The sequence below is a fragment of the Prionailurus bengalensis genome, chromosome B3, assembly GCF_016509475.1.
Source record: "Prionailurus bengalensis isolate Pbe53 chromosome B3, Fcat_Pben_1.1_paternal_pri, whole genome shotgun sequence".
Classification (NCBI taxonomy): domain Eukaryota; kingdom Metazoa; phylum Chordata; class Mammalia; order Carnivora; family Felidae; genus Prionailurus; species Prionailurus bengalensis.
The window spans coordinates 19,715,750-19,738,648 of record NC_057355.1 but is presented as its reverse complement, the minus strand read 5'-3'; the positions used below and the strand labels follow the sequence as shown (position 1 = coordinate 19,738,648).

The window sequence follows — 22,899 nt, the reverse complement described above, 5'->3', positions numbered from 1 at the left end:
CGTACTTATGAATCAATGTAAAACCCCAAAAAGGAAATCGCATTGAGGTTTACTGCTTTGGAATTTCATACATATTAGTAACTTCTGGTCCTCATCACAAAGTAATTCATGAAATCAGAAGCTGTGTCATTGTAGTATCTGTGCTTATAAACCGTTTTGTATCCATTTTGTTAAACAAAGATTGGTCAGACTGAGCATCCCAAGACTGACCACTTGGGAACTATAGACAAATGCCATGTTAGAGGCCAGCACTGTTCTGAAAGTCAGCCCTGTGGGCCGCACCTGGAGAGCTCCCAGCCCCAGGTGTCCAGTCAGCGGTGCAACCACACAAGGTGGGACACATGGCCACCAGGGGCCCCAGCAATGGTGCAGCCATGCAGGGCTGCGGGCGTGTCTCTCCTGGTGTGCTTGAACTCCCAGACACAGCCACACGTGCCCTGCACAGTACACAGGCAGCCAGCCTGATGCCTTTATGCACTGTCCAGTGAGTCTAGCTCTCGAAGGGCACCATCGGTGACATTCTGGCAGAGCTCAAAATTCCAAAAGTTGAATACCATCATCCAGGTGCCACTGAGACTTTGAAACAAAGGATTCCTGGGTTCTTGTCCAAGTCCTGGATCCTCTCCTGGGTACTTAGGAATCTCTCAGCTGTGTTCACCAGGATGATGGGCATTAATGGTTTAACCTTCACCCCCAGGCCTTGGCTCCCTGGGAGTTTTGCTAAGCTGGAGGTGCAGAGGAGTGGCTGGGATTTACCCCCCAGCTAGCTATCCTGCCTCACAGGACCTGGCGGTGCTGCAGGCTCCAAGGGCCATGCGGGGCTGAGTTGCAAAGGCCCTCTGTGGCTTCTGCTCCCACAGGAAATGCGTGAACACGTGCCCTCCAGGCTACTTTGGGGACACAGCAGCGAGACGCTGTCGCCGCTGCTACAAGGGGTGTGAGACCTGCTCGGGCAGGAGCCCAACCCAGTGCCTGTCCTGCCGCCGTGGGTTCTATCACCATCAGGAGATGAACACCTGTGTGACATTCTGTCCTGCCGGATTTTATGCTGATGAAAGTAAGTGCATGTCTGTGTGCGTAGAAGTGATGAGTCAGTCCCTCTCCCCCTCCCCTTACCCCCGCTCAGGGCTGGGGTCCCTTCTCCTGGGAGAATTTTCCCAGGGCCCAGCACCAGCTTATGGACTGGGTAGTCAAAATTGGGGGAAAGCCCCTCCTCGGAAGAACTGCTGAGCTGAAATCAGGATTCAAGTTTGGGCAGAAGGTTTTCAGTCCTCCAAAAACCCAGAGGAGCCTACTGGCCAGTGTTAATTGGGCCCAGAAGAAACGGGTTAGTCTTGGTGACCCATTTTACAGGTAGTGACCACACCTCTAAGAGGTGGGTGTGCTCTCCTGGTCTTGAGGATAGGGAAACAAAGCTGAGAGGTGGCAAAACGCTCACAGCTAGTAATGGCATAGGTGGAACTTGAACTCAGCAGTGAGTGGGGGTGCTCTCCTGGTCTTGCAGATGGGTGGGGGGGTCTGGGGCTCGTGACCCATGCCAGTGTGTCACCAACTCACCTTGCCCCAGAAGAGACAAAAGACAGGGTCTGGGTTAAATTGATGGAGGATAGTCCTTAAGTTCAAAGAAGCTACTGTTTTGACATTGGCAATTTGCAGGTGGAAGCCTTCCCACAGAGGCCCTTGCCAGGCAGGAGGGTTCATTGATCCAGCCTGTGACGGCATTAGTGTTCCTCCTATGGAGAAGGAGCCAGGAAATCTTTAAAGACAAATAAAGCCATCGAATAACCAGAATCTCTTTAGAGGAAAAACAAATAGTCTTGCAAGATGTGTTTCACAGTCTTTACAAACACCTGCCCTGGGCTGCCAGCCAGACCTGCTTTCAGGGTGGAGTTTCCTTCATCCCCACCCTGCTTCCAAGACAAGAATCAGCCACGCTTACTGACCCAGCATCTCCCCTGAACACCTGCTGCTGCTGCTGCGCGTGCACGCGTGCGTGCATGCGTGTGTGTGTGTGTGTCTGAGTGAGTGTGTAATACCACGTGCGGGGCCCTGAGGAGGAGGCACAGAGGGCAGCAAGCAGTGTCCAGGCACAATGCCAGGTGGCGTTGATGAGATGCCAGAGGGAAAGACCAGATAATAACTTAGGGAAAAGCACATGGGAGTCATGGAGACCCAGCGTTTCCCCAGGAGGTGGGATGGGCATCGTAGATTTATTTCTTGGTGTACGTAACTGCCAAGTTTCAATAAAGTCCCCTGTGAAGGCACCAGCAGGGCTCCCAGGCCTCTTCAGGCTCCATCCTGTCACTTTCTTATATATATACATAGATGATATAGATATAGATATAGATATAGATATAGATATAGATATAGATATATAAAGACTGGCACCTGATTAATCTCAAGCTTGGTCAGCCAGGAACTGGCTCTAGTCCTTGTTGAAATAAACAGAAGCAGACGATGTCTCCTCTGCCAAGGGCCCACTCCAAAGCCTCAGAATGGTGTAAGGACTTTAATTTACTCCAGAAAGGAGAGGTGAGAGGCCTCTGATCCCACACCTGGGCCTGCCCTGGCTATTTTATCACTCCATCATCCCTCCTGGAAGCTGACACCGGTGACGAGCTATGCCAGCAACCCTGCTTTGAAATGCCAGAGTCCTCTTTGCCCAGATTCGATTCACATCTATTTTTCTCCTTCTCTTCTCCTCATTTTTCTCCAGGTCAGAAAAATTGCCTTAAATGCCACCCAAGCTGTAGGAAGTGTGTTGATGAACCAGAGAAATGTACTGTCTGTAAAGAAGGATTCAGGTAAAACCCTCCCTTCAAACCTGAAGAATGGCAAAGGGTTTATGCTGTTTTTTGTTTTCTTGGTTTACCAAGTTTGGGCAACTTTTTCCGAAAAGCAGAGGCCCAAAGCCTTTCAGGGTGAAGATTCTGAGTCTGTAGAAATCAGAATTCCACTTGGAGATTGATGTTTAAAATAGGAAGTTAGAAGACAGTCAAGGTAAAATCTCTATCCTTTATGCTGCACTGGGGAACTGATAAACACAGGAATCAATGCTACCGTAAAAATCAGGGTTGGCTGCTGGAAAGGTGAGATTCTAACAAAGTTCCCGTTTTTAGGCACCAGTAACACCACCTACTCCCCTCCGTGTCCCTCCTGTCCAAGTGAGGGGAGGTGGGGCATTGGGAAGCCCAGCCTACCTCCTCTCCATCCTCTGCCTTCTCTCTCTTCTTTTCCAGCTCAGATACCTCCTTCCAGCTCTGGGAGCTTGCTGCCTGGGAATGCTCTTTAGATTCCTGGTGTTCTCTGTCCCACCAAGCTCAGTACACATCTGCTTTAAAAACCTTTTACTGGGTTAAGGATTTTTATTAGAATACTTGGGAATGTTTGTGTAGCCCATTTAATGCAACTAAATTGCATTTAATGCAAAAGCAAATATATATTACCTGTTCCTCTAAGTTACCGTTTAGAGCTTAGGAAACGTTCTATTTGAAACTACCTTCTCTGAACGTTGCCATAGTCCAGGGACTAGAGCCAGGGTCTACATGTTAAGGAAGAAATGGAAGGGTCAGTGAGAGCAGCGCTCCCCGCCCCCTACCCGCACCCCTGTTGCAGTGTGAGCAAGGAAATTCCCAGGATTCTTGTTAAAATGCAGATCCTGGGGGTTCCTGGGTGGCTCAACCAGTTAAGCATCCCACCCTTGATTTCAGCTCAGGTCGTGATCTCACAGTTTGTGACATTGAGCCCTGCATTGGACTCTGCGCCAACAGCTCAGAGCCCGCTTGGGATTCTGTCTCCCTCTCTGCCCCTCCTCCCCAGCCCTCTCTCTCACAACTAAATAAAAGCATTTTTTTAAAAATGCAGACCCTGGTCCAGCAGCTCTGGGCAGGCTCCCAAATGATGAGATGCTGCTGGTCCAGGTGAGAATGGCCCGTGCATGGTGAGGTACCAGAGGGTCTGCAGCCCCCCTACCCCACCCCAGCCTCCCTTCCACCCAGTTCCAGCCAGGGCTGGAATTCACCAGTAGAGGTGGAATGCCTTTGGAGTAGGTTGTGATGAAAACCTTTAACAAGCGCTGTTCCAGGTGTTTTCACCAATATTGCCTCATTTAAATCCTCACAGCAATCTGTGACCATGATATTACTGTTCCCATTTACTCACTGGGGAGAGAAACTGTTTCCCCAGGGAGCGTGATGTCGCTGCTTTCATGAGGTTCCCCTGAGCCCTCCCTTCTCTGACAGCTCAGAGAGAAGAAGATCAGGAGAGAAGAGGGCCCACCGCCCAAGCACCCAGGAGTCTGGGAAAAGAAAAGGAAGCAGGACCCATCAGAGTCACACATCACGCCTGCGGTCATTTAAACCCATTAGGTGGACAAGGCAGGATCAACAGTTAAAGGATGATGTGATCAAGGAAGTAGGTCCCCAAGGGGAAAGGAGGCATTGAGCTGATGGCCACAGCAGGTGGCCTGGGACAGGCAGCTGTGATGACACCTTTCACCTGGGCTCCCAAACCCCAGTCTGGTGACTTCAGGTGTCGGGAGCAGGGGGAGGCTCTGTGGTTCCAACTCACTGTAGCCTGTTTCCCACCCCGGAAGCACTGGTGAGTCCCAGGGAGCTGGTTTCTGTGTCGTGTGGGTCCAGTGGGAGAAAGGAGGTCAGCTGCTCAGGTCAGGAATAGTGTCACAGACAGAAAATGCCTGTCAGGCAGAAGCCACACAGCCGGACGCAGCGGTTCCAGCCACGACAAGCATTCAGAGAGACACAGAAACTCGGAAAACATCGTCAGCCATAATCCACAGAAAGCTTCCTTTTATTGCCCAATATCCTTTTAAGCTGTGGCTTCAAATCATCGCTGTCACGTTAAAGCAGTGAGAACAGCCGAGCCGCTGACGCGCAGCCATCCATCTCTTTAGGGGGATAAATGCAGGAAGGGTTCGAGGGGGAACATCAGTTATCGAAGACTTGATTTAACTGCCAGTCTCGGTGGCCCCGGAGCCATGATGAGGAGGAGCCCTGGGCGGGCAGCCACCATCGATGAGAAGAGGCTTACGGGCCCACCGACCTCTCCCCACTAAACGCAGGATTCTCTGGATCTTGCAGACACACTTTCCGTGTGTTTAGTGGCAGACAGCTTACAACATGTGCCTCCAACGCTGTAATCTTGCACGCGGAAGCAATCACCGTAGCAGACACACCCCTGTGTGCCAGATACCATTGCAGTGATTCACTAGTATTTGCTCACTGAGTCCTCAAAACAACCTTACAATGCGGGAGCCGTGATTGTCCCAGCGGACAGGAAAGGAGACAGGTGCAGAGAGGTTAGCCGGCTGGCCTGGGACCAGGGTTGCACAGCTAGGAAGTTCCAGAGGCAGGATCCTGGAGTGGGCAGTCCAGCCCCAGAGACCACTCTAGAATCCACACACTCGGCTGCATGGGCAAGAGAGGTGAGGGCAGGCGCCCACCAGGTGAGACAGGAAGGCAGGAACCACGTCAGGCAGGGCATGTGAGGCTCCAGGAGTGAATTTTATTTCAAGGTCATTGTGAAGCACCGAAGGTTTCAAGCAAGGCAGAGGCAGCAGTGGGTCCAGCTTTTGGGATCTGTCCTGCCACTGCCACCCCAGCTCACACATCATAAATGCTAACACTTTGCCGAAGGCTTGGGCCAGCCAGCCTGCCACCAGGGGTAACCTACACGTGCTCCATTTCTCCTCTTGAGGTTTGATTTAGAGTTTGATTAATGTCAATGAAAAGAAGTCATCACAGCCCAAGAGAGCCTGAGAACTTGGCCTCCTGCACCAGGACCAAGTCCACAGGGATCTGAGGATGAAGCCTGGGGCTGCTGGCCACCTGGGCACAGAGGCTTTGCTCCCAGGGCCAGGGCATCCCTTCCTGGGGCCCTCCAGCTGGCCGCAGGACTCCTTTTCCTGCTTTCATTAGCTTGGAACCTCAAGTGACACAAAGAGCAACTTCCTTTGCCTTTCATGAAAGGCAATTAAGGGCAAATCATAATTTAAAAAAATTTTTTTATGTTTATTTATTTTTGAGAGAGAGGGAGCGTAAGCAGGGGAGGGGCAGAGAGAGGGAAACACAGAGTCCAAAGCAGGCTCCAGGCTCTGAGCTGTCAGCACAGAGCCCAATGTGGGGCTCAAACCCACAAACTGTGAGATCATGACCTGAACCAAAGGACGCTCAACTGACTGAGCCACCCAGGCACCCCAGGGGCAAATCATAATTTGATTAGAATTTTGAAAGAGATATGAAAACATGCCTTTTTTTTTTTCCAACAGCTTTGCACGGGGCAGCTGCATTCCAGACTGTGAGCCGGGCACCTACTTTGATTCCGAGCTGATCAAATGTGGGGAGTGCCATCACAGCTGCCAAACCTGTGTGGGTGAGTTCATCGCCTGCAGAGGCGTTGGCTTCATGACGCCAGACACTTGGAACCTGGGTCACTGACTGTAGGCCAATGGTCTTGAAGCTCAGGAAGGCCCTGGGGGGCGGGGGGGAGGGAGCAAGGGGAGGGAGTGTGGGATTCATGGGGAACAGACTTTCATGGGGAACAGACTTTCAGTCTGGGAAGGTGAAAAAGTTTTGGAGATAGATGGTGGGGGTGGTTGCATGACCATGTGAATATATATCTTTTTAATTTTTAAAATGGTTATTCATTTTTGAGAGAGAGAGAGAGAGAGAGACAGAGCGTGAGCAGGGGAAGGGCAAAGAGAGAGGGAGACCCAGAATCTGAAGCAGGCTCCAGGCTCTGAGCTGTCAGCACAGAGCCTGAATCAGGGCTCGAACTCGTGAGCTGAGCCGTGAGATCATGACCCGAGCCAAAGTCGAATGCTTAAACCGACTGAGCCACCCAGGCGCCCCCTGTATTTAATGCCCCTGAACCGGACACTTAAAACTGGTTATACGGTCCATTTTATGTGATGTTCCTTTCATCACAATTTTACAAATTCAAAGTAAGGAAAAACCATAAGGCCTCACTTTCCATGAGCAGTCTGGGCTTCCCTGCATTAGAAGCGCAGCCAGGCAGCGGATGCTGTCAGCTGCGTAGGGAAGCTAATCGCTCCCGCGGAAAAGGCACTGCCTGAGACACAAGCTATAAAGATGCAGAGAGACGGGGGCTGATTGTGGTGGTAAAGGGAAGAAGGCGTTTTAAAACACAGCCTTCTTTTTTGTACCCATCTTTAGTTCACTTCGAACATTTTATTCAAAGAGGAAAGACTTCTATAAACAATTTTATGTGTATTATAATTCCCCACAAAGATGATAGCACAGATGTCTTCCAGGCACAGTTTTTACGCACAACAGCAGAGAACGCGCTCATTTTATTGGGTTTCCGGTGACAGAGTTATTCGCCCTAGACGGTGAAGTGCATTGTGAGTTTGTGGGCTCAGATACATTTCGGGAACAGTCTTCTCCTCTTGACTCACCTTCCCTACCCGGCGCCTGACAGGGACAGCACAGCCGTCGCCATATGGCCATGTGAGCCCTGGGTGGCCACGGCTGTGCTTTCCGGGAGTGGACGTGCCAGAGAAAGCAGGGCTGTGGCCAAGGCCGGAGCCCCCAAATCCTGCAAGAGATGTGCCTTCCCAGGACGCGTCCCTCCTGGGACAAACCCCAAAGGAGCGAGAGCTCGACGTTTGGAAGCCTTCTCAGCCGCTGACAGCTGAGCTCTTTTTTCTAGCCATTTGCCCAGTTAATTTTTTGCTGTCATTTTTACTCTTTGTTTCTTTGTCTCCTTGTTTAGCCCAGGTTGATTAAGGAGCATCACCGATGTTCCTTATTTAAATTTCATAGCTGCTCAAATCCATAAAATTCGGATATGTGCCTTTACAACGCTTTAGATTTCAATAATTCAATTTACTTTTCTTTCTCCGCATCCCCAGACTGCCGGTTGGCAAACTGCTTGATGAAGTTGCTCCCTAGTTTTCTCCTCTCAACCCAGTGATTCCTCTGTCACTTCGGGCATGTCACTCTATGAAGTCTGAGGCCATCTGGGAGGTCTTCCTTCCTCCATGTGCCTGCCTGCCTGGGTTCTTTCTAGGCTCCTGAGATGCATGCATCCACTCCCTGGCAGCTGCTGGGGAGAGGACCCCGTTTCTCTGCTCTGAGTTGCCTGGGGGATTTTTTGTTCTGTGTCAAATGTGAGTCTGTGTCAGAAATAGCTGTTCTCAGCTGCCAGCTCCCCACGCCCTTGAGGCCCAGGCCCACCTCTCCTTCCCATCCCTGCTCCCACTCAGTGGTTGCTGCTGCTCCTCTCCTGGATGTGGGCCTGGGCATGGTCATGGGCAGGGTTGTGGTCAGACACAAGTGCAGGGTGAGGCACGGTGGCCTCTGTCCCCACCCTGGGCTGGCAGTGCCTCAGGGCATTTGATGGGCCACTGGATGGGAACAAGCCTCTTGCCCATTCCCAGTCCAGACACCCAGAGTCTTGGCACAGAGGCATGTGACCCCTTGGGGTTGCCCAACAGCTGTGGGTTGGTGCAGGGGACCCGTGGGACAGGGAGGTGCCTGGCTGAACTTGTCCCCGGCTGGGACTTGACACACTGGTCAGCACTGGGCAGCTGGTAGAACATATGCGAGACGAGTTGAAGGGTGGTGCCCCAGGTCCCCGTGAGAGTCGGCCCTCACCCACTGTAGCCTCCTCAGGCCTCTAACTAACGGAGAGAGGCTCGAAATGGCAGATAAAAAGCACCATGACAGCTGGAGAGAGAGATTGCAGAAGCAAGAAAAGCACTTTATATCTTAGTACCCTTAATGGCACATTTCTCCTGCATTTTGAACAAGGACTCCGTGTGTTCACTTTGTAGTAGGGCCCCACATGTGACGGATTGGGTCCCGTATAAGCAAACCCCATTTTGCTATTATTGTTATGATCTGTGGGTGCTTTTCAAGCATCTGAGGCCTGCAAAGACTGGTGACTTAATGGGATCCTTAAGAGACTTCTGGTTATAAAGTTCATAGTTTGTGCTAATTGTGAAAATAGTTTGTCCTGAAAATGTGTGTTTAACCAGCTTCTTTTATTGCAGCAAAATATCCATAACATAAAATTTACCGTCTTAACCATTTTTAAGTGAACACTTCAGTGGCATTAAGTACAGTCACATTGTACCTTACCACCATCCGTCTCCAGAACTTTCCCATCTAACCCAGCTGAGTGTTTCACCAGCTTTGAAGTTTAGCAAATTGGACATTAAACTAAGTACACTTGACCCTTGAACAATATAGGTTTGAACTGCACGGGTCTACTTGTACGTTGATTTTTTTTTTCAATACATACAGTACAGTAAATATACTTTGTCTTCTTTATGATTTTCTTAACATTTTCTTTTCTCTAGCTGACTTTATGGTAAGAATATGGCATATAATACATGTAACATACAAAATGTATGTTGACTGAGTGTGTTATCAGAAAGGCTTCTGGGGACGTCTGGGTGGCTCAGTTGGGTAAGCGTCCGACTCTTGATTTCAGCTCAGGTCATGAGCTTTTGGTTTGTGAGATTGAGCCCCGCATTGGGCTCTGTGCCGAATGTGGAACCTGCTTAAGACTCTCTCCCTTTCCCTCTGCCCCTTCCTAACTTATGTGCATGCACATACACACATGTGCTCTCTCTCTGTCTCTCAAAAAAATAAAATAAAATAAAAAAGAGGGGCTCCTGGGTGGCTCAGTCAGTTGGGCGTCCAACTTCAGCTCAGGTCATGATCTCACAGTCCGTGGGTTCGAGCCCCACATCAGGCTCTGTGCTGACAGCTCAGAGCCTGGAGCCTGCTTTGGATTCTGTGTCTCCCTCTCTCTGTGCCCCTCCCCTGCTCATGCTCTGTCTCTCTCTGTCTCAAAAATAAATAAAAACATTTAAAAAATTAAAAAAAAAGAAAAAGAAAGACTTCTGGTCAATAGTGGACTACTAATAGTTAAGTTTTAGGAGAATCAAAATCCACATTTGGGGGAATGTGGATTTTCAACTTTGTGGGAGATTGGCGCCCCAACCCCTATGTTCGTCAAGGGTCAAGTGTACAAATATGAATGGGTGTTCTTTTGCACCACAGAAGCTCTTTAGGCATTAAGGACCCTAACGGCTGAGACAGAACAATGTGGGTAACAGGGTTCAGCAGAGGAGGCCCAAAGGGGACAGCCACAAGGACCACACAGCTCTGGAGGCCCAGGGCTTTCCAAGGGCCAAGTGGCCAATGCCAGATGCTCCCTGGAGATACATGATGGAGGGGTGGCCAAAGCACAAGACCAGTCTTCCATCTGGAATGACATAAACTGGGCAGGAACCCTACATGTTTGTGGGGCATTGCAGCGAAGGAAAGAGGACATCCCATGTGGAGACTACAAGTGGGTGGGCCGTTGCTCATTATGGAGGCCCAGTGACCCCAAAGGGTTCCTGCTTCTGCCTCCCACTCACAATCCTGAATGAGCTCAGAATTTCCTTCCAGGTTGCAAGCTGTGGTTCTGAGAGATGGAACCAGCTACCAGAGCACCAAGCCTTGGGGTTGGTGGAACCACCCTGCATACCCCTGTCTTCAAGGGGGTCTTCCCTTGACAAGGCCAAGAGGCCCCCTCTTAGTCCAGATGCTACTCCGGGAAGAGGGCCAGACATTACTGCTTTAGCTGCCAGGCCTCCATCTAAGACCACAGTGAAATTAAAGGAAGATGTTTAATAAGGGACTGTGATCACCATAAACATCTGAGATGACTTCTTTCCCGTGTTCAACCCCCTAAGCTATCAGCCAGGGGCCACCTCGCTGCCTCTCTCTGATGTCCCATCAGGTGCCCCTCAGGGACATTTGGCACAGAGTAGGCTCCAGCCTGCTTGACGTTCAGTGGATGAATGAACAAATGGACAGGCAGACAGGCAGACACGTGGACAGGTGGAGAGGTGAACAGCACTCTTTCTTCGTTCTAGACCAAAGTTTGCTGCAGGCTGATGAGTCCAAGCTGAGCTGAAGATTCTCCCTCCTGACTCTTGGTCCTTCATTCTGAGCTTTTGTCTCTTCAGGCCTCCATCCCCCACTCTATAAGCCCTTAGTTGTTTGTTCTCTGTGGTTGAAAATGTCCTGGTTGTCCACACCAAATACCTGTCAACACCATCCCCTGAAAATCTCTTCCTTCACTTTTCCCACATCTTACATGCTGTTCTGTCCAAAAGAAATACACAAGCCACAAATGGGAGCCGCTGAACCAATTTTAAATTTCCTAGAGAAACAGGCAAAAATAAGTATAATAACATCTTATTTAACCCACTGTGTCTAAAATACTATCATCTCAACATATAATCAACATTGAAAAATGAACAAGGACTTTCTTATTCTGTTTTTATGCGAAGTGTTTGGAATCCAGTGTGTCTGTATTTTGCACTTGCAGTATGTCTCAGTTTGGTCCAGCCACATTTCAAGCGCTCCAAGCCACACGTGGCTACCTCTAGCAAAAAGAAGTGGGACCAAGGCTTGTTGGCAAGGAAGCATTTGGAATGGGGGCCATCAAACACGGCACGGGCAGTGGGAGGGGTGCTGGGCCTGGCTCATGCCTCCATGTCCCTCCCTGGGTGCAGGGAGGCCCGGTGCAGACACAGGGTGGGCACTTGGGAAACCTGGCTGTGGTGGTGGACAGGGGCATCCAAACAAGACCCCAGATCCCCAGGGCACCGCGGCAGACCTGGAACATGGTAATAGGCAGGCATCCCTGACATCTGCTTCTGTCCCTGCACTCCTCAGGGCCCAGCAGAGAAGAATGTATTCACTGTGCAGCAAACTTCCACTTCCAAGACTGGAAATGTGTGCCAGCCTGTGGTGAAGGTTTCTACCCAGAGGAGATGCCAGGCTTGCCCCACAAAGTGTGCCGAAGGTACGCAATTCTTTCAGTCTTCCTGGCTCAGACCAAGATTGCTAGGGAATGGCGTTGCCTGGGGCAGCAAGGGAGGAGCCGGAGGGCCAAGTCTGGTGGCCTCTTCCCTGGGCCTGGGGGAGGGTGCCACATCACACAGCTGCAGAGGGTGTGGGAGCTACGGTGGGGGTGCCAGACCCCATTTACAGAGGAGGGACCCCCTGTGGTTGGCGATTGCCAAGGTCACAAGTTCGTTGGTGGCTTTCATTCCTTGGTTCATTTAACAAGTGTCTGTTGTGTGCCAGGCACTCTAGCTGGGAGGGGGCAGGAAGCAGGATAACAAGGTGCCTGCCTGGCGGTACTCACATCACTACAGCAGACTCCATGGGAGCAACTCCCTGCTACAGTCCAAGATGCACCCATGCTGGTAGTAACGAAGGAATCCATGTGTTGGGGATTTCTTTCATTTTAAATTAGAGAAAATTTAGGTCCAGACAACGTCCTCATTCTAAAACCACTTGCCATGCAGTCAATGAACATATACTGTAACCCTTCTCATTCTCCTGTGTGTCCGCACGGTGTGCCATTCTTATTTGGTGGCTTCCAACCCAGTCTGGTTCTTTCTCTTTGTCATTGGACATGGGCCATGAAAGAAGTTTGCTTGGGTATCCTCTTGTCTTGCTGCTGAATAGTTACTGCCTTACACCAGGACTCCATAACCTAGATCCCAGGACAGGCAGGGCAGCCGATAATGAGGTGTTGGAAGGTGGCCTTGCTGATAATGATGGTGGGGGTGGGGGAGGGGCCTCCTTCTGAAACAGCCTCTAAACAAGGGAGCCTTGGGGGCCCCTGTTAGAGCAGCCCTGTCTTCCAGGTCACAGCTGAGCCCACATTGGGGTTGCCTCCGCAGTCTGTGTTTGAACACTGCTCTGGGTTCTAATCTGTTCTCACAAAACCAGAAAACCCCACAGTTGCCCGAGAGAGACCACCAAATCCTTGCACTTTTTTGACTCACAAAAGAAGGTCCCCACAGGGGGTTATGTATCTGTGCAGGCATCAGCCCCCTCTTTTGAGCTGATTTGAAACAGGAAACTTGGCACCAGCCTTGTTGAGTTCTGTGGGGCCCTCGGATGGGTGTCTGAAGTAAGTGTTTCATTTGTACCAGCCCATTGGTTCAAGGGTGATTACACTAAGTACGGCAGCCAGGGAGCACATGGAATTAAACAGTGATACTCTCTTTTATTTAATGGTTATTGTTATTTATTTATTTTTTTGAGAGAGAGGGAGAGAGAGAGAGAGAGAGAGAGAGAGAGAGTCAGAGAGACAGGGAGACACAGAATCTGAAGCAGGTTCCAGGCTCTGAACTGTCAGCCCAGAGCCTGACACAGGGCTTGAACTCACCAACTGCAAGATCATGACCTGAGCCAAAGTCAGACACTTAACTAACTGAGCCACCCAGACACCCCAGTGATAATCACTTTTGTTTGTCAGATGCCCAGGATCCCACAGGATGCTGGGCATCCCCATGAGTGTGGTAACCAGCCCCCCTGGTTTTTCTGGTAACCCGGAAACTATGGTGTCCCCAGCCCAGGAAGCAAGAGGTAGGCAACCTCCTAAGCCCCTTCTCAACAGTGGGGGACAGCATCTTCCTGGGTGCACACCTCCACAGGAGGGGAAGCTTCCAGTCCAGTGCTAGGGCTCCCACAGCAGATCTTGGAGATACATCCCTAGGAGGAGCCCTGCATAAGGTGTTGAGGTGGTGAAATGCCAGCCCTTCAGGAAGCTTCTGTCTTTCGAGTGCCCTGGCTCTGAAGACCCCTTTGATGTGGATCCCTCCTGAAGGAAGAATAGTCTTGGTCTGCTTGGTTGTGCAGGGCCTCTCCCCACTCAGGCAGCAGCAGCTTTTAGGGTTTGGCTTCCTCCAGGCCCCAGGATGCTGAGAAGCGCTGTGGCTGGCCCCTGCTGGTAGGCCTGGGGCAGCTCTGGGCCACACAGCCATATGGGGGGGCTTATGTGGAAAAGCCAGCCCAGAACATAGGCCTGCTGGGTTGGCAACCAGGATGCCAGGAAGACCAGTGAACCTGAGGCCCAAAGTGGAGAACAGTCCATGGTAAGGATCTCAAAAGAGGCCCTGGACACCCCCAAGGCTTAGTAAGAGAACCCAGAAGAGCGAGCAAGGACCTCTCTGGAGAGCAATTCAGTGGGGTACTTGCCTGAGGGGTAGCTAGCCCATCAGGCCCCCAGTCTTCCCCACTGTTCTCCGCTCCCTTGGCCCCTCCTGGGTGCTCAGGGGGGCAGAGACTTCAGGCATTTCTTCTGCTGTATTCTGTGCCCACACTGGAGGATGACAAGACTTGCTGTCTGACTCTCGCCTGGAACAGCCTGAAGGCAAAAGGAAGGCGTGGACACGTGGCCCGTGCAATAGAGCACGGAAAAAGAGCTGCGGTGCACATGCCTGTCCTTCCAGAGTCTGGCAGGGCAAAGTTGCCATGGTGTTTTGTGGGGAAGTGGGTGCCATAGAAAGTGACAGAACCAGAGGTGTTTTGAAAGCCCCCTGCCTGAGAGGGCTACCCGCTGGGCAGGTAATCCTGACAGAGAGGAGTCAAGAGGGTCTTTCAGAGAAGCAGGGACCTCAAGGCAGCTGGGGGTGGGGGTGCGGTGTTACCGGGGTGATGGGGGGCATCATCCTTCCCTGGGGGCGGCGTGATGCTGGATTCTCTCTCTGAGCTGGGGCCTCCAGATCTAAGCCCCGGCCCAGCTGACTCCTTGACCTGGGCCTTGTGACACCCTGAGCAGGGAGCAGGTCGGAGCCTGCCCAGGATTCCACCTGCAGACCTGGGAGATGGTGAATGAGGCTGTTCTAAGCTGCTGGGTTTGTAGTAGCTTGTTACACAGCCATAGAAAACTGACTCACCTTCAGTGCCACTGGGGGCTGGCAGGGAGACCCCTGACGTGGCCAGCTTATATCTGGAGAAGGTAAGCCATGCACAGGTGGCCCTCCACCTTAGCACGCTCTACCCATGGTTTCATTGAAGCTGCCCTCAGCCAGGGCCTAAGAAAGCTGGCCCAGGGCCTTTGAAGCATCTTCATGAAACAGGCTAGGCCCTAGTTCCGGTCCCACAGGGGTGGTCTGTATAAGAAGCCAAGGGTTCCCAGGGGAAGTCATCCCTTGTGCTGTGGCGTCAAGGGTCTGTGGCTGGGCCACCAGAAGGTGCAGCAGGACAGAGTCCAGACCTTAGTGGCTTCCCCAGAGTGCACAGAAACAGGGTCCCACATGGCAGGGCCCACTCTCCCTCCAGGTTGTAGGGCAGGGAGGTGTGGTGGGGGGGCAAGCTCTTGCTACAGGAGGAGGAAGTCAGAAGAGCAAGTTTGCCTGTGGGATTTACACATTTATAAATATAGACTACGGGCCTGAACTCCAGTCTGGGGGCATCCTGCACTGGAAGAGCAGGCCGAGGGCATGACCCACCAGGGCTCCATGTAGTCAGAATCAATGGTGAAATGAGAACCCAGCAGATGGCTGCTTTGGAAAGAGGCCTATAGGAGCCTTTGTTGATAGCATCTAGTCCCTGACTGGGAGGGTGGCATCTGTCCTAAGCAAAGAACTGGCCACACAGGGCAGATGCAGGAGCCATCTGAGCCAGGCTCCTGCCCTGGATGCCCCACCCACCCTGCCTGAGCTCCACCTCTGGGGCCTATTCCACCTGCAGCTGGCATCCGTGGGGAAGCCGGGTGGCAGACTGGAGCACTGGGAGACCCACTCACCAAAGTGGCCCCAGAAAAGGTGGCAGGTGCAGCCCCAGTCCGCACGTGGTCCAGAGGAGGTGAGGTGCACAATCAAGCCCCAGGGACGGGTTGGCAAGCTCTTTCTGTAGAGGGCCCCGTGGTGAGTAGTTTGGGCTTGGCTGGCCACATGGTCTCTGTCCCAGCTACTCAGTCCTGCCGCTGTGAAAGCAGCCACGGATGATACATAGATGAGCAGTGACTGCCTTCCAGTAAAACTGCTGGATGTGGCTTGAGGGCCACGGTGTGCCAACCCTCCCCTGAGGTCACGGTACTCTGCATTAGAAAGAGCCCTGGGTCTCATCTCAGGGCAAGAACTGGAAGATCTTCACCTTGCCTGCCTGCCCTGGAGGGAGGCTGGCATCACCGCAAAGAAAACTCAGCCTCATGGGCAACAGCATTCCCCAGGCCAGCTCCAGGGTCGCTTTGCCACGCCCCTGTCCCTGCATCCCAACCCTGTAGCCATCAGAGCTGGGCAGCTGCCCAAGGGTGCATGTGCTGATGCCGCTTGAGGAGCCACCTGGTGGCGGGGGGGGGGGGTGGGGTGGGGCGGGGGGCACAGTATCCAAGAAGGTGTCCAGGTGAGCCACAGGGAGTCTCAGAGACCTGGGCCTGTCTGCGACTCCAGGCATGCTCTTGCCGACTTCACCCTCCCAGGGCGATAGTGCAGTCAGACAGGAGGTAGGATGTGCAGATGCTTGGCTGAGGTTTCAGGCCATCATGGTGGCCACAGCTGCAGGTGGAGACAGTGCAAGAGGGTAGGGGGGCTCCAGGAGGGGGCTCCTGGAGTGGCTGGGCCCATTCCCCAAGCAGCGTCATGAACCCGTGTCCTCCCACAGGTGTGACGAGAGCTGCCTGAGCTGTGAAGGCTCCAGCAGGAACTGTAGCAGGTGTAAGACAGGCTTCACGCTGCTGGGGACCACATGCATCACCAACCATACGTGCAGCAACGGTGAGCACCAGTGAGGGAATGGGGGGACGTGAGTTACCCTCGGGGTTGCCCTTGGAGGAGCTCAGCTCACTGAGCTGAGAAGAAGAGAAGGAGAAGAGGCAGGAACAGTAGCCCTTCTGAATGGGTGTGCTGGCCCCAGTATCAGGGATGCCTCATAGCCTCCTACTGTCCCTTTGGGCCCCTTACATTGACCAGGGAGGCATCCTGGCCACCAAGCTACTGCCGGTCCATTTGCCAAGTGACTCTTAAGGCTGATTTTGTTCTGGTACCGTTCCCACTCTTGTGCCATAAGCCCGGTGGCCTGGGTGCGGTGAGTCCTGTTAGAAGAGGCCTGACCTTGGGGGTCGAAGCCAGGAGGCCTGGAGGGTGTCAGCCTCAGAGCCCAGACTCGGGGCCCCCCAGGTCCCACAGGGAAGCCCCACATCTGCTGTGGGAGAGCCCTGGATCTCTAGGCCCACTGGAGACCAGAATGAGCTGTGAAGACAGGAACTCTGAGGGAGACCAAAGACCAGCTTGGAGTTCCAGGCAGAGGACTCTGGCCCGGGGACCTGGTGCAGGAGTAGTGAGCCAGAAGACTCCATGCTCAACGAGCCACCGGGAGGAGCATCGCAGGCCAGCTCTGGGCACCTCAAACCGGTGTGCGGGGGAGAAAGCTGGTAGCCCCATGGCATCCCTGGGCTTGGAGCTATAACTGGCCCTGCCATGGCAGAGCACAAACCAGCATGTCCTGCACACTTTAGTGTGGCCTCCTTGCCTTGGTGTTTGGTCTTTTTTTGTTTTTTCTTTTTGTTTTTTCTTTTTTTGGTTTGCAGAATTGTGTGTTTTCAGAGTAGGAAGCTCCCTCTGTAGGATGTCACCTACTCAGGTTACAGATACAGCCCAAGAAAGTGGGGCAGTCTCGGGAGGGGCTCCCAGGTCCCATCAAGGACGAGGCCTCTTCAAAAACTCAGCAGCCAGCTGGGATGGGCTGGTCTCCATCCCTCCTCCCCTCCCCCTTTCCATTCGCCTTGACGACTCTCTCCCTCCCATCCCATTCAGTTTGGGGAGCCCCCTGGACACAAGAGCAGCCGCCAGACAGAACACAGCCACAGGACACAGACCTGTCCCAGGCCTGCCCTCCTACCCTAGCCCCACCCCCCAGAGTCTTCCTACGAAGTCCTGCACCACCACAGTTGTCTGGGAAGATAGATGCAAAGGAGCACTGAGACCTGGCTGGTACAGCTGGCTTCATCCTCCACCCTGCCTCAGTTTCCCCCCATCCCCTATACCCAGCATGAGCCCCTGCATGCTAGGTGCCACTTCTTTTTTTTTTTAATGTTTATGTATTTTTGAGAGAGCACAAGCAGAGGAGGGGCAGAGAGAAGGAGACAGAGGATCCGAGGTGGGCTCTGTGCTGACAGCAGCGAGCCCCATGTGGGGTTCGAACTCACGAACCTTGAGATCATGGCCAGAGCTTAAGTCGGACGCTCAACCGACTGAGCCACCCAGGCGCTCCCTAGGCCACATGTCCCCTCTGCCACACCAGGCTTGCCACATGTCCCAGGAAGACCGTGACGGCCACCCCGGCTGCCGCCCCCAGCTTCTTCCGTGACCCTTGCCCAGCCCATCGCTGGGGCCTGGTGAAATGGGATGGTTGGAACATGTCAGGCCCCAAAGTCTGACACATCCCTCCTTTCTCTTTCCTGGTGGGACCCCAGCTGACGAGATGTTCTGCGAGATGGTGAAGTCCAACCGGCTCTGTGAACGGAAGCTGTTCATTCAGTTCTGCTGCCGCACGTGCCTCCTAGCTGGGTAGGGGCACCCAGCCGACTGCAGGGGGCAGGGCCCCTCCTGCCCGTCCGTCCGTCCGTTCAGCAGCCTTTCTCCAGACCGTCAGCCACAGCCTGTTTGGGGGGTGCCCTGCGTCTGACAGCTTTATCTCCCCAGGAGCAAGGTCCTTCTGCAGCATCTCTGAGCACCCAGCCCAGATGGGTGGTGGGCCATAAGGGGGTGTTCTTCAAACAGTGACAGGCTCTCAAACTCTGCTTGCTGGCTACATTCTTCTGGCAAACTTAAGATGGGAACACAAAGAATTCTGGGAATCCATAGCTCCAGCTTCGGGGCAGCCTCTGGGACCCTAAGTTTACTGAATCTTCAAGACCAAAGCAGAAAGGCAAGATGCTTGGCTTCACACACCACTCTTCTCCCCGTGCTTTTGTGCAGCCTCACAGTGAATCTCACCCACCAGGCCTGGGACATCCCCACGCGTGATGCCCGGCCGAGCGCGCACCTACTCCCCCACCTGCCACGGAGCAGCCTGGGGACGGTTTGGTCAGACTGTAAATAAAATAGACTTGGGGGGCATAAAATATATGACCACTGGGGATGGAGCATCCATTCCTACACAGTCAGCTACTTCTGGAACTGCAGCGATGTCTTAGAACGTCCCAGTTCCAAATCTGGACAGGAAGACCCTTCGTTTCTCTGCCGCACTGTCCCATAGGTGAGCTGAGCGCCCCTTGTCACCACGTCTCTGGGAGCCTCCTGACCCGAATGATCACCTCTACTTGATGCAGAGCCTTCTGGGGAGGGTCCCCAGGAAGCATCCCAGGGACCAGCCAAGAGGAGCCCCATTGACTAAGCAATTCCTCTTGCCAAAATGTAAACCCAACCCGTGAATCATTAATCTTATCACCGCCCATTTCGTGGAATTGCTTTTGAAATACACTTGGCCTCTGCTCTTCAGGAAACTTGTTCTTAAGGTAGATGCTCCTGTGTCTGTGTACTATGAGCCTAATGACACGGTTGGATTTATTTCTGCCAAACCTGTGTAGGCATTTTATAAGCTACATGTTCTAATTTTTACCGATGTTAATTATTTTGACAGATATTTCATATATTTTCATTGAAATGCACAGATATGCTTGATCAATTCCCTTTAATATGGGAGTGACATTTGCCTTAAATTTTTTCAAGCTTGTTCTCCATTTTGTCCTGCTCCCCTCTTTGACTATAATGCGTTTGCCTTGTCCCCTAGGAGCTGGGGGAAACCCAGCTGTTGTTTATTGAATCCACAACTTCAAAAAAGAAATCCACAGAGCAAATACAATGTTAACCCTAAGTTAATAAAAGAGTTAACATCCCATGACCAAGACGCCTGTATTTCTTTCCAAGACACAACGATTAAATGTAGGTGTTGACCAATGTGTGAAATGGCTTTCTTTGTGGTTTTGGGTCTATATGATGTCATTAAGTAGAAGGTCTTTGAGCTTTAGCAAATGTTCATGTAACAACGTCATAGGGGAAATCCTAGAGCTCCAAGGTGTCCTTTGGTAACAGACCTTCTTCAGGCCACAACAGCCTGGCTGGGTGGAGGGGCTTGGTGCAGGGATACCTGCCATCTATCGAGGGAGTGCCCTCCACAGTCTGGACTGCAAGCCTCTTCACCTACAGCTGCCCAGTGTGACTTAATTAGGTCACAGCTTATCTTTTGAAGTGACTGAAATCCCTGCACCCATGGGTTTTGTGTTCCATGGGACTGTTACCATGGCCTCTCTTTGAGGTCAGAAGCTTGTACTTGTTGGGAATCCAGCATTTTTTTTAACGTTTATTTATTTATTTTGAGAGAGAGAGGGGACAGAAGCAGGGGAGGGGCAGAGAGACAGGGAGAGAGAGAAAGAATCCCAAGTGGGGCTCGAGCTCACATAACCGTGAGATCATGAACTGAGCCAAAACCAAGAGTCAGACACTTAACCAACTGAGCCACCCAGGCGCCCCAGATTTTTGGTTTTTATTTACAATTATGGCTAGGAAAAAAACAAAAGTGGGTGAGGGGCATTTTAGGAATCTGGGGTTGACTCCGAGTTCCAGGAAGGGTGCAGCTGGGCCTTGGGAACTCTGGTGCCAGCATTAAATGGCACCAGGACCTCCATTGCACCATAGCATGTCCTCCTCACTCTCCAGTTGGGGCAAATGAGACTACTGACATCTCTAAGCGAAACTGGTGCAACTCAAACTCCCTAAGCACGCTTTCTGAATCTGCTGCTTGGCCCTGGTTACCCTGCTTTGCATCAGTGTTCATCCAGCCCCATCAGCTGTGCCACGGACACAGGTTTGCACAGAACACGGCTGCAGGAACTTTCCGGCGACCTCATAGCCGGAGGAGGGGAGCAATGTGCAGCTCTTAGAATGTAGGGGTAGGTAGGCCACACAACCCGACAGCTGCCCACCATAAGCATCAACCTACTGGAGCTGTCAAGGTGAGGCAATGAAGGAATGAGTGTGTTTGGGAGACAGTAGCCAGAGCTGGGCAGAATATTGATAAGGGTTCAACTTCCCCCATACGACTAACATCGTATTGAAACCAGCAATTGCTGGGACACTTGGGTGGCTCAGTTGGTTAAGTGTCCAACTTTTGGTCATGATCTCATGGTTTTGTGGGTTTGAGCCCCGAGTAGGGCTCTGTGCTGACAGTGCGGAACCTGCTTGAGATTCTCTCTCTCTCTCTCTGCCCCTCCCCCACTCATGCTGTCTCTCTCTCAAAATTAATAAACTTTAAAAAAAATTTAAAACCAAAGATTGCTAGGTGCTTCTTGTGCAAGGCACCATTTTTGCTCCTAGAGCTCTTTGAACATGGAGAACTATGGTCTAACATGTTTGGAGCTGAATCAGAAATTCCTTTTATTCCCAAAGCAGACCAGCTACAAAAAGCCAACCAAGCAGCCCCAGAGCACATGTACCCTCCTCACAGTGGGTGGGCCAGCTGGTCCTGGGGCTGATGAGGGTGGTGGCAAGCTGAGAAGCTGTTCACAAAATCCTAAGGACAAAACACCACCTTGTTAAAAAGGACTGACCCCATCAAATGCCTGTTCACAAATCACCCAACCTCAAGGATATTTGGACTTAGTAGGGGCAGGACATGTTTATGGATTTTGTTTTACGTGGTAAAGTCATGGATCACCTCCTCTAAATCTGTTTCACAGACTGAGGCTCACGGAGGTGAAGTGACTTGTGTTAGGCCACACACTGGCAAGGTGGCTCCCTCATCCCCAGGTAGGGAGGCTGGCTCTCTGCCAGAGGGGAAGTTGATTCTGCAGTTGGCCAAATTCAGCCATGACCCATTTGTTTCAAACTGGCTCTATTTCCAGGAGGTGATAGTTTTCTGACCTTGTCCCCAAATTCTTTGGCACCTCACAGTGGTCCCCATGTGCTCATCTGTATCCCGCCCAGGCCACTACAAAGTATACTTTGTAACTCTTCAAAAGGCTGGGGAAAATTGCACTTTTTACAGAAGATACACCTACGATAGAAAGGGGATGGGGATGGGGGCACAATTGAACTTTAAAGAAACCAAAAGGGCAACATGGTCTAAATATGGCCAGCACTAGAGCGCTCTTGAATTTGGGGAGACTACCATCCACTGCATTTGAATCACCATAATATGGCTGAAGAGAGCCTTAACCTTGAATGCTTAAGGTATGCTAGGGCCCCTGCGAGCAGGTGGGGGGTAGAGGTCCAGATCAGAGGATGGAAAGGGAAGGAGGTGGAGAAGTAAAGTAGAAAGAAGGTCATCTGAATGGGAACAAGCAGGGATAATGGGAAACCAAGGCCGTTCTCCAGCATCTTAAGGTTCTGCCTGTAGAGCTAGGAGGCGTTGGGGTTCTGGCTGCTGTGGGAAAGAAGTCTGCCTCCTACCCCAGCCTTCTCTGCCGCTTTCCCTCCTTGAACCCAGGTCTTATCCTTTCTGACTGGTTGCCCAAGGCCTTTCCCGACACACCAGTCTCTGTGGCTTGTCTGTGCACAGAACAGTACCGCTAGGTGATACAGCACTGAGCACCTACCAGAACTCCAGGTCCTGGGGTTCAGTTCCCACCACCCAATGCTTCCTCCTGCCCCGACACGCACACACTATGTACCAGCCACATTAGGCATGATCAGATACCTCCTAGGCTCCCTGCTGAGCACAGAGGAACCAAAGTGCTCAGAGCAGAGAACATTCTGTTGCCAAAAACAGTGGTTCTCAACCTGTTGATTTTTGTCTCCTAGGGAATACATGTCAATGTCTAGAGACATTTTTGGTTGTCACAATTGGAGGTATGTACTGACATGAGTAGAAGCCAGGGATACTGTTAAACATCTTATAGTGCACAGGTAGCTCCACGATAAAGAAGTATTTAGCCCCAAAATGTCAACAGTGCTGAGGTTAAGAAACCCTACCCAAAAGAAATGAAATAAAAAAAGGTACTCTATTCTCAACTTCATAGGGATATCCTAAAATGAATAAAACCACCTACAGTTTATATCCCTGTTCATGTGCTGAAGCAAAGGAAACCCATACAACTTTCATTTATTTA

The 22,899-nt window shown here is 51.8% G+C and overlaps 1 protein-coding gene across 2 annotated transcripts in view; it reads left to right on the top strand.

Moving 5' to 3' along the window:
* PCSK6 (proprotein convertase subtilisin/kexin type 6) overlaps nucleotides 1–19,694 on the top strand; it is a 191,726-nt gene extending 172,032 nt beyond the window's left edge. For both annotated transcript variants that reach the window (XM_043554811.1, XM_043554810.1), the window contains 6 exons: nucleotides 861–1,057; nucleotides 2,717–2,804; nucleotides 6,287–6,390; nucleotides 11,724–11,853; nucleotides 16,455–16,567; nucleotides 18,265–19,694. In XM_043554811.1, coding sequence (XP_043410746.1) covers nucleotides 861–1,057; nucleotides 2,717–2,804; nucleotides 6,287–6,390; nucleotides 11,724–11,853; nucleotides 16,455–16,567; nucleotides 18,265–18,362 — 730 coding nt within the window. In that variant the 3' untranslated portion in view covers nucleotides 18,363–19,694. The remainder of the gene's footprint in view (nucleotides 1–860; nucleotides 1,058–2,716; nucleotides 2,805–6,286; nucleotides 6,391–11,723; nucleotides 11,854–16,454; nucleotides 16,568–18,264) is intronic.
* The last annotated feature ends 3,205 nt before the right edge of the window (nucleotides 19,695–22,899 follow it).